Source organism: Haliotis rufescens, unplaced genomic scaffold (assembly GCF_023055435.1).
Source record: "Haliotis rufescens isolate VD_foot unplaced genomic scaffold, xgHalRufe1.0.p SCAF_5, whole genome shotgun sequence".
NCBI lineage: Eukaryota > Metazoa > Mollusca > Gastropoda > Lepetellida > Haliotidae > Haliotis > Haliotis rufescens.
Window position 1 is genome coordinate 38,089,483 of NW_025964223.1, and position 12,052 is coordinate 38,101,534.

Consider the following 12,052-nt stretch of genomic DNA (forward strand, 5'->3'; position numbering starts at 1 on the left):
GAACGACTGACTTGTGGTCGGGTCTCAGGACAGTAAATGATGATGGAATATATGTCTCCTTACATGAAAGTGTTCAGTGCTTATATGCTGTGTATATATCACAACCTTATATATTTGATGTTTCATGTGGAGACAAAGTATTTTGTTGCGGCCTTAGGTGATTGGCTGATGGAAATTAAGTGTGATGGGTGAGCATCATGTTGTGATGTCATACAGCCACTGGTTTGTCTAGTACTTGATATGGCTGTGACATTGCTGTCATAATGCAGCTGACTTCATCACTCAGAAGCATGTTGTATGTTGTGAGTCACTGAGGCCATTCCCCCACACGCCATCACCACTCTGAGTAGAAAATGATATGAAACAGACAACAGATAATTTACATCACACTATTGGTTACAATTGAACTAACTATAATAATACGAATTGTTTGATAGGCATTTCTTAGATGTTGACCGATGACAAAGTAGACATAATTTATGGATAACTTCTTTATTAAACTTCAACAGCGACATTTTGGAAAAGATCCTATCTTGCTTGACAATGGTTTTTGGATCTATACGGAAATGTAGGTATTAAAGTATGATACAAAAGTTGCTATTCATAAATTGTGTGCAAATAATATGAATATTAAAATTCATCAAAACTTGGCAAGTTCACAAAAATGTCACCAGCTTAATAAGAAGCTGTTACAGATAAACACAGGTTCTTACCAAGTCTGATCTTCTTTGATGTAGAATGCTCTAACCGGTTGAGTGACTTCATTCCATCAGCATTTAAGGCCCGGCATTTTTCGCCAACTGATACTTTTTTGTCTTCTTTACTTTTATGCCAGTAGAAAGGTAAGACAAGATGTTGAAGATGATGAAAGGTGTCAAAACATAGTATAAGCATTCACCACCAATTTCCTCTGATAATAATGTTACATTTGATATTCCCAAGTGTGAATACTTTACATGCTCATTTGGGCAATTGCCAAAATGAAAAAACCCTAATGAGATCTTCCAAGTAGACAAACATATATGGAAAACAAGTTGTTTATTATGCTGTAATTATGACTAGTGACATTTCTGTATAGATCCTTATACTGTTGTCAAGCAGGACTGAATAATGAACATGGGACAGAGTTATATATGGTAGGCGATTGAAGGATTAACAGTAACAACAATTTTTATACATGAGGGGGATATGTCCATGATTGAGTGAGGAAATGTCTGGAGCCTGTTTGTTGAATGTGAGCATTACCAGTGTGTCTGCTTCCACTAATACCACACACTGAAACATGGTACTTACATGAAGGATGAAGTGGACTGGTGAGTGGACAGCGGGATGACCAGTTGTAAATACTCCACTCAGTCTTTTGGCAAATTGTGAAATTTTTTATTCTCAGTATTTCAGAGACAGAGTGGAAGTATGTGTCAGGGCTGGGATGAGTCCAAATTTAGCGCTCGGGTAACGACCTCCTATCTACCGACCCAAACCGTGTACCCACCGTAGGTCTCAAGAGTTTGCCACAAAACGTCTGGATGGGAAGTGTTTTTACGTAACCCTGGCAAAAGCTATTTATATACACATATATAATGACCTGCATGCACTGAAGTTGACTGAAGCTTTATCTTTGCTAAATCATGTTAAAGTCAGAAAGAATACGTGCATAGTCAAGCAGAAATGCAAGCATTAGTGACTTGTTTTGTTATTATCATGAAACAGTATGTCACATGCCTAACCAGGGGTCCTTGTAGTCCTGTTGGTACCCGGAATCCACCCAAACTGAGAACCCAAGTTACCTGTCCCAGCCCTAGTATGTTGGACTTGTCAATTATTCCCAATACATGTTGCTGTGGCATGTTACAGAAGGAGATTGAGGGCAGCGTAGACATGCACTTCTATCTCAGCAGAACTTTATGAGCCATGCAATTGGATTTTGAATAAAATCAATAACTGCTCCAATGGGTTCCTCTTAATGACAGTACTGGGTCACATCTGCCACAGAGAATCATCCTACGTAGTGAAAATGTGCAGTAACAGCAGCCGTAGTGAATATGTACACTGCTCTTGTACCTTCAAAGGATTGCCCTAAGTTATGTAACAACACTTGGAACAATCTTCATCCGTGACCTCACCCATCTCATTTGAATATGCATGTATTTGGAATTTTCTGCTTTTGATTTCATGGAAGTTATATCAAATGTCAAACAGTTGAAGTTAAGTTTGTATTATTCAATCAAACTTCTATTTCCTATATCATGGAATTTGAAGTCTACAGTCTTGTAATCGTTTGAGGTTTAGTTTTTATAGTTCAAGGGCACTTGCATTAATTTGTTGACAAATTATTTTCATGATTTACAGTATAACAGTTGACAGTGCAGGGCACGTAACCTTTCATTCTCACTACAGTAAGGGAGGACTTTCAGCTTATCATCATTGATCTGTAGACAGTAGGGCTGCTACCCCAATTTCCAATTTCACAAGTCAACAAGGAAATTGGAAACCAATAAGAAGTTCTCACAAAGTCCTGGAAAGTTTCTCCCAGGGAAACTCCTGGGCTGTAATTGACTGTCTGTCATCGCTGGTTGCTGAGAGCAGGTACAGTCAAGTGATGGACACCACTCATCTGCAGACCTGTTGTTGATTGGGGAAAGTACCACATGAAAGGCTTTTCCTGCTCTTTGTCAGAAAGAATCAATATGTAATATTCTCTCAGGCTTTCTCCCAGGATTACGGCAGACTTGAGTTAGGTGGAAAAAGAGTATTTGCCTGAAATTGATTTCCCTGCCGATCACGTTTATGTGTTCCCACATCACATCTATAATTGTAGCGCTGGTACAAATAATAGGATAAGTGCACATGAACAGGCGATCTATTTCCTTCAATGAACTAGTTGTATTGACTGATAGTATAGCCCTTGTAATGGTACTGTAATAGGTGGTAATGAAGTGTGGGATGTTCATTGGAGGTATATGGTCTTGTGTTGTCACAGTGCACAGGTGATGGGTAGCAGCATGGGGCAGTATGGGATTCATATCAATGGCTTGTCCAGGATCCTACAGTATCCACGGATCCCATAAATATAAATGTGATTTGGCATGAGTTGCCTGGGTCGGAATCCAGACAGAATGCACAGCATGTACACCATGTTTGTGACGAGAGCTAACTTTAATAGGGATTGAATAGTGTCAAGGTTCCACATGTTGACTATGTCAAGGAATTAGTATTTTCCAAATATCAAATCTCCAATACTCTTCTTGTATGCTGTGGTAGCCATTCATTTCTTGAACTCTCTGCATGTTTGGTTGGTTTGTTGTTTAACGCCGCACTCAGCAATATTCCAGCTATATGACGCGGTCTGTAAATAATCGAGTCTGGACCAGACTAGCCAGTGATTGATATGCAATGGGGATCAATGACATGCATCAACCAAGTCAGCGAGCCTGATCCCATTAGTCACCTCTTACGACAAGCATAGTTGCCTTTTACAGCAAGCATTGGTTGCCGACGACCTATTGTACCCCGGATCTTCACGGGTCCTCTGCATGGAGTGTTCCAATGATTTCTCACACATTGAAAGTGTCCAAGGAGGAGTGTCACAGCTAGGGGAGGCTGTCGCATGGAGGTTACACAAGATATTGAACTTGTCATACATGTGCCATGTGTCATTATCCCGACGTAATGAACATGCTATGGTTGTAACACCTTCCAGTTTACCTGAACTGAAAGAGCCGTCACTTAGTGTCCATCCATCCATTTGCTTGAACTTCACAATTTTGACTAACTCCCTGAAACAATAAGGCCTAGGACTATGAAACTTTGCATGGATGATTCCAGGAATGGTGGTTCTAAAATTGTTCACAGAATTGTGATTCTACTGAAAGAATGAGAGTCAATTTCAGAGTTCATTTTAGCCTATTAACCAGCTATTTCTGTAATGTTAAATGTTCAATAACAAATGTTATCTTTTGGTGTGTATTGTGAAGGTTTAAAACATTGAATTTCACCTCAATGTACTGTTGTAGCCTCCAAGCAATTATTTTTGGTTTATGTTTCCATAAACCTTAAAAGTTTTAGACCAAGCCCACTAACCTGCATAGTCCTACACGATGTCTGGAATATATGTATTTGATTGATCAAGACCAATCTGGATTATAGAAAAGCAAGTCTAGCCAGATCTATTGCAATTACTTATTTATTTTTATGAATTTCTTCAATGTCATTTTGTGTTTACGAAAGCTACACTAACTTATAATGTGCCCATCATTTGTTGTGTTCACAGACACAAAAAATATTGAAGTCAGTTTGTAAGAAATATAATAATCCAATAATCTGGAAAAATTCTCATGAGCTACACAGCATCGGTGGGTCTTTCTTGTACAACTAGTATCTGGGAAAAGTATGTGAGGTGGACACCTGTTGTGAGAGGGTTGGTGATCTGTGTCTGTGTCTGTACAGAGACTGCGATGGAGCTGCCGTGGAGCTGCCCAAGCCAGGACTCTACTCCACTGGGATGCTGTTCCTGGACAGGGACACAGCTGCGGAGTCGGAGAAGATGTTCACCGACATGGCCACCAGCTTCAACCTGAAGGTAGGAACACAGGCAGCTAGAGACAGTGCATGGCATATGTTAACACACACTGTATCAAACACTGAGACACCCAGATGGATGAGTAAGTTGACAAGTGAAACTGACGGACAAATTAAACTTGGAATGCTGGAATCATGGGATGGTTGGTTGACTCCCAGATTTGTCCCGTTTAGGATTTCTCATTAAATTTGGTCAACTACTAACCCATGATCATGTGTTTCAACTAAGTTATAGGCTTCTATATCTGCAAAGATCTGGGGTAGAATAGGTCTTCAGCAACCAATGCTTGTCGTAAGACTAACGGGTCAGGCTCGCGGACTTGGCTGATGCATTTCATTGTATACCAATTGCATTGCTCATTATGATAATCACTGGATTGTCTGGTCAAGAATCGATTATATAGCAACTGCCATCATAAAGCTTGAATATTGCTGAATGTGGAGTCAAACAAAGAAACAAATAAACAAAGAAACAATGTAAGCTTCTAAGACCCTGTTCACTTGCGACTTTTCTCCAACATAAGCTGACACGCAAGGATTTTACTTAAGTTTAAACTGGCATCAAACCCACTCACTTATGTTCAATACAAAATATGTATCATGCGCAAGACCATATGCATATAACTTTCAATATAGTGTTGAGTTCATGCGTGTGTGATGCCTGCATCAATCAGTCAGTTTCCATCTGTAATGCATACAGGTATGCATGCTTGAAAATATACATAGGGTACTTCAGGTTTATTTTTTCAGGCATATTTGTACGAAAACAACACAAAATGAAGTGGGTAGTAGTGATGTATTTTGTGTACTTGGCTCTATGTCCAATGACAAACAAATGTTGTTATCGGCCACATCCTTTGTCCACTGTTGAGGCCAGTATTGACTGACCCCTGGACATGTATACCGTATTTTCTTGAGTATAGTGTGCACTTTTTTTCGAAAAAACACAGCTGTGTAGAAGGGTGTGCGCATTATACACGAATTATGAGTTTGGATGTTTCTTCCCCCATGGAAAGACATTACTGTGAGCACGAAACACCTGAAATACCAGGTCAACAAATCCATACTGAAGTACGCAAAATAATTATGTAATTACACTGTCTGGCTATAAAAAGTGTTCTTTGTATATCTGGACTTATGTTTGTAACTTATTTCATTGATTTTATTCAAAATTCCTTATAATATTGTTTTTATTAATTTCGGCGAAATCGTGTGTGAAGCGATCGGAAGATCGCACAACTCACCGTTATTAACAGCAACCACGGTCAGAATACCGCTATTGACGCCTTGAAACAAACTTTAGTTGACAGAGAATGGATACATATATCATAAATGACATACTTTGACTCGTTAAAAGTCATATTTGTTTTTGTTTGACGATTCTATGTCAACATGAAATTCTCGCTATCACGTGATTACGTGCGCGTGAGCCTTGACGGTGACTGGTCAGACATGTTCCATGTAAAAGATAATACCCGGGAATAGCGATCAGCTGCTTCGCTTAGGGTTATTATTATTTTAAATATGTTTAGTAAAGGTTGCATATAACTAAGAAAATAATGGAATATATTATTCCTGATAAATAAAATAGTTTCAGATAGCAAATAGCAAGCAGCTCCTGTCCTACGTGTAGGTTTCTCCTTAGCTGAATTTGTGAGGGCTCTAATTAAATGAACAATAATATGTGGGTGTTGAAAAGGCCTGTAGTAACTCCAGTTATCAGACACTGTTCCCACTGAGCAGATACTGGTTGTTTTACAACAGGGCCTGATCTGTTGCTAAGCACATTGGCCTGAAACAGTGTGGTGGTGATTTAAGACACTATAATTTAGCTCATGCTAATTCAATTACAAGACCTCCACTTGCTCACTTAAAATAAAATTGTCATTTTTTTCTGAAACTATCAAGGTGGCTTATTCCAGACTGAGAAATGTCCTGCTTCAACCTGTTTGTGTCTGAAAATAATTGGATGGTAAAATAAAATGAATTTACCACACTATAATTGCTTACATAAATGTTACTACTTTGTGGACAGATGCTCTATAGTTCTCCTTCATGAGCAGGTGTATTGGGTTGTAAGCGTGCCACTGGTGTATTGAGGGATTGCCAGTGTATTCTGATAGTGTTCACATCCTCTCCTGGGGTGTAGTCAGCCATCTAATGGAGTAGCTGGTGGTTAATGTGTTGTCAGGAATATTGATCTGGGGGAATCTGAACTGGTGAATGAATGACTGAATAAATGTTAATAGACTAGCATTCATGGTGAAAGGAAATCAAAGCTTGTACCATTGGTTGTAGAGACGAGCAGCTGGGGCTCATTCAGTATTTGTTACCACGACTTTGTGGATCAGAGACAAGTGCAGATAGAGAGGGAAACAATTTATTTTCTGACACTTCACTTTCAGTAATCATCTGATTTTATTAAAAATATGTCATGAGGTGGTCCTAGTGTTGTTATAATGTAGATTTAGTGTACCCGATCACTTATATCTCTTCCTGTATGTGACCTGTGAATATCCAGGTTAGAACAGGTCTTCAGGAACCTGTGCCTGTCGTAAGAACTGACTATGCTTGTCTTAAGAAGCAACTAAGGGGATCAGTTGGTCAGGCTTGCTGACTTGGTTGACGCATGTCATCGTATCCCCATTGCATAGATCAATGCTCATGATGTCAGTCACTGGATTGTGTGGTTAAACAAGAAACAAAAAATTAAACAAACTTCCCTATTGTATTAATGTGTGGTATGTTTCAAGCAGATGGGTGTGCACCTGTGGCTGTGTGTGAGTCTGTATTGACATATGTGGTAACACGAGGCCCACTGTTACACCAACATATAACAACCTCTACCCTCTTCACCGTACACCCTGGTTGTGTTTACACAAGCAGTCCAGATGATGTAACATACTGACTGTGTGTATGCAAGTGAGGTAGTGACATCTGCACACAGAAATATCTGGTCACACATTCATGAACTCTTTGTGGCAGTTGAGGATACTTTTATCTTGGTGTCCTTCATACAACCTTGATAACCAGGTTGCATGCATCAGTGACATCAGTGTCATACTAGTGAGATGAAATGTAAATTTATGTTGAGGCTGTTATTGAGTAAAGATTAGATTGTTCTTCCCTCCTTCCTTAGTTGCATCATTGTTAGGGGTATTCCAAAGTATCTACAGAGGAAGACATTTGATGTAGGGTTCCCTTCTTGTTTTTCTTTATCTTATTTGTAGTCTTATCAAACATTTCTGCTTTATGGGATTCATATCTTGCACCAATTGCAAGTGACGTCACACTATTGACATATTCCATGTCATGGACACTGCTGATTGATGTCCCCAGCAATGTGAAGTTTCCAACCTTCAGATGGGAACTGTAGAGCTGGACTGCACTGAATGCATGTGAGGCAGCTGCAAGTTGTTTCACATAATGGAAATAATATGTACAGATTTTCTAAATAGATGAGCAAAAACAGTTCTGTCTTCCATAGCTTGTAACAAAAAGGACAAGTTTGCTGGCACTAGCAGCCATTAGTTTGGGTGTTGATGACCTCATTCAGGACTGAGGGGAGCCTCCGTGGCCCAAACCTCCACTGACTGCAGGTGGGCCCAGTTGTGCACAAGACCCTGTATCATCTCATCGTGAAGTGGACATTGCCACCTGTGTGCAGTCAACAAGGGCATTCCACTGTATGTGGCAGGTGCTGATGATCCTGCACATCCACGTCAATGTCTGTATTCAGATAACTACAGTAGCTCTTGACCATTGCAGCATCAAGCAATGAAGCGAGAGATTGTTTGGCTTAGAGCGAAACATCAAACAAAATACTTAAGGGGACCCTGCAATAAATGTTATTGCAAAAATAACATTGTGAGAAAAGGCATGAAATATATTGCCAATGATTCACATCATGTTATCAAATCTCTTTCATCAGCGATTATGGATGCTGTTCAGATAGATGGGGCATTTCTGCAAGGAGATGGATGCTCATACTGGTCATGTGAGTTTGTGTCCCAGCTACACAACATGAGGTGTCAGACTGAGGAGCGCCAATTGTAGCAGCCTGATTATGTGTGGGATGGGCTTGCTGGGGAAGACAGTGAATAATATATACCGAACAAGTACAAGAACTCGTGATTAATCACTTGAACAATTCATGGCATTGGAATCCCAGGTCAAGTGGTGGTTATTCTCTGCTCACTTTATTTGACCTTCCCTACATTTCATTTGTCCATCTTGTTTCATCCAAAGGCATATAAAGCTGAAAAGCTGCATGGATGGGTCAGAAATGCTTCTTTGAAATATTTCCTCAGAATTTAAGCAAGGACACCATGTCGTCTTGCCCAGTAATCAGCCATTTTTGCATGTTTTAGTACATGCTGAATAACCTGTGTTTGGGGGATTATGTAAATATTTGTCTCTGGTGTGGCCTTTGGTCTTATATCCCTGTTTAGATTTACCTCATTTTCACCATCTCAGCCTGAGATTTCAGGTTTTATGATCTTATGATGTCATTTCTCGCAGATTTCCTATCAGAATCCATCATGAGTTTTGCCTGCCAAGTAATTACACCTAGAGAGCGGATTCACTCATTCTCTAGTGTCAGTACATGCTCTCATATGTTGAGCAGTACTTTCACATAGGTCCATTCAGGTGTCCATACCACAAAAAAGATTTGTGTAACAAATTCCCACGTTAAGTTCTGTTACATAAGCTGCCCCAGTTATATCTATAATTCAACATGTCCACTGACTTCAGCTTCATTACAAACCTTCTACTTGAATTGGAAAAAACAGCAGTGTTGCTGTTGTGTGGATTTATATGACAGCTTGTCACAATATCTGCTTGCGCACAACAATTGTGTGTGACTGTTGACCTGTTTGGTGTCTGGTTTCTAGGTTTGCTCTGCACTTTGAAGTTCTACACTAAACTCATTACCATATTTTCTTGAGTAGAGTGTGCACTTTTTTTCAAAAAAGCACAGCTGTGTAGAAGGGGGTGCGCATATACACGCAATAATGAGTTTTGATGGGTTTTTCCCCCAACGGAAAGACATTACCGTGAGCACGTAACACCGAAAATACCAGGTCAACAAATCCGTACTGAAGTACGCAAATTAATCATGTAATTACACTGTCTGGCTATAAAAAGTGTTCTTTGTATATCTGGACTTATGTTTGTAACTTATTTCATTAATTTTATTAAAAATTCCTTTTAATATTGTTTTAATTAATTTCGTCGAAATCATGTGTGAAGCGATCGGAAGATCGCACAACTCACCGTTATTAACAGCAACAACGGTCAGATTACTGCTAAACGAACTTTAGTTGACAGAGAATGGATACATATATGATAAATGCCTTACTTTGACTCGTTAAAAGTAATATTTGTTACAGTTTGACGATTCTATGTCAACACGTAGTTCTCGCGATCACGTGCGCGGGAGCCTCGACGGTACATGTAGTGCATCTTGAAAGACATAACCATGACATATTTACGTGCAAAATGAAAATATCTGGGCCCCATTCCTCAAAGCGAACTTAGCGCTACGATGATCGTAAGCCTATGTTAAAGTATGGGCCTTACGATCGCCTTAGTGCTAAGATCGCTTTGAGGAACAGGGCCAGGTCATTAAGTTTTATCTAGTATTTAAAGTGGAATAAGACTGAAATGTTTTTGTTTTATAGGGGAAGTGTGTGATTGGCCCAACAGTGGGGGCTGCTGAAGGGGTTTATGCCCATTATGATTACCGTACTAAAAACAAGGAAGGATAATGGACAAATCCAATGTCTCATGAGAGATGTTGTTATCTCAATATATTGTTTGGTCTTATATTCTCTAGTTTCACAAGAATTACAGAGAATACCATCATATTTTGGCATCAAATTGCTACAAATAAGGAAATCCTCAAATTGTCAAACATTTTATACCCGTCAGTCATTCTTAACAGACCCCATATTGGTGATACACTCCCAGGGATTGGTTTTATGAAAAAAATACTTAACAATGGTGGACTGAATTGTTTGAAAACAATTTTCATTCTACAAGATGGCTAGCTTCAAAGGTAGAAGAAATATTTGAAGATTAATATCCATAAAACTGGTGAAGCTCTTATTATTGAAAGTCCAAATTGGGTTTATACTACAAAGAATTTACAGAAACTCTGTCATTTGAAAAGTATCTCTTCCCACCCAAAAAATGTGTCTTATCCTATCCTCAAATTTAGAATGAATACTTATAAATATCTTTTTCCCATTTTGACTGCTCCAACTCCCCTAGAAACAGGGGTGATAGGTGGTAATTAGCAGTCACTGAACCATGAAGTATGTGTGGTGAAACACTCGTGATAGTGGGAGGTGCTGCGGGAAGACACTGCTGAAAGTGTATGGGTAGATGACCGGCCCCCTGGACACGTGACTGGCTGCTGGACGGATGCCCAGCCTAGCAAGTACTCACTTGCCCGTGTTCTGTGCCTGCTGATGTTATACAATATGTCTGTGTGGTATTGGTGACAATGGCTAAGATTGGAGTATAAAATCTGATCTAATTAATGGAATGTGTAAACAGTTTTTAAGCTCACCTGAAAATTGTAAAACATACCTGTTATATGAGAAGCTGAAACTGTGTTAGAACTTTATTGATGGGTGTTAAGTATTAGTTAATTTCCTTATGATAGCTCATTGGTCTGGCTGCCGGCATTCCAAGACAGATGACAATCAGATGTATACATTCTGGTTCCCCCGCTGCCATTCATCTAATGTGAGCTGAAGGTAAAACAGTTGGAGCTTGTAACTGCCATAAGCAGGAGTGTTGACTTCCACTGCAATCCCCACTGTGGGTGATGCTTATGGAAACAGGTCATAGGGGCTCATTCAGTGTACAGTCTGCACCAAGATCAGGCCTTACAATAGCTGCAACCAGATGCCTTCTAAATCTGTTCCCAAGAAACAATCTGAATAGCAGATGCCATCTGAGTCTGGCTGCTGACCTGCCTGGGTTAGTGTGTCATGAATGTGCTTGTTTGTTCGTTGTTTTATGGTGCAGTCAGCAATATTCCACCTGTATCATGGTGACCTGTAATTGATCAAGTCTGGATCAAGCAAACCAGTGTTGATTTTATATATGGGAGCATCATCCAATGCCTTAAGGATGCAATCGTCATAGTCCCTAAGTCAGTCCGCCAGATATTTACCTTTTGTGACAAGCAACAGAGTGTTGGGTAACGAGGTATCAGCACAGGTGTACATTACATCTGCATTAACATATCAACACACCTGTACATTACATCTGCATCAAGGTATCAACACACCTGTACATTACATCTGCATCAAGGTATCAGCACACCTGTACATTACATCTGCATCAAGGTGTCAACACATTGGTACATTACATCTGCATCAAGGTATCAGCACACCTGTACATTACATCTGCATCAAGGTATCAACACACCTGTACATTGCATCTGCATCAAGGTATC

At 39.7% G+C, this 12,052-nt stretch overlaps 1 protein-coding gene across 2 annotated transcripts in view; it reads left to right on the forward strand.

The window, feature by feature from the left end:
* Nucleotides 1–12,052, forward strand: part of LOC124116337 (glutamate synthase [NADH]-like) — a 129,130-nt gene that overhangs the window by 51,772 nt on the left and 65,306 nt on the right. For both annotated transcript variants that reach the window (XM_046477634.2, XM_046477635.2), the window contains exon 5: nt 4,447–4,579. In XM_046477634.2, the coding sequence (XP_046333590.2) occupies nt 4,447–4,579 (133 nt within the window). The remainder of the gene's footprint in view (nt 1–4,446; nt 4,580–12,052) is intronic.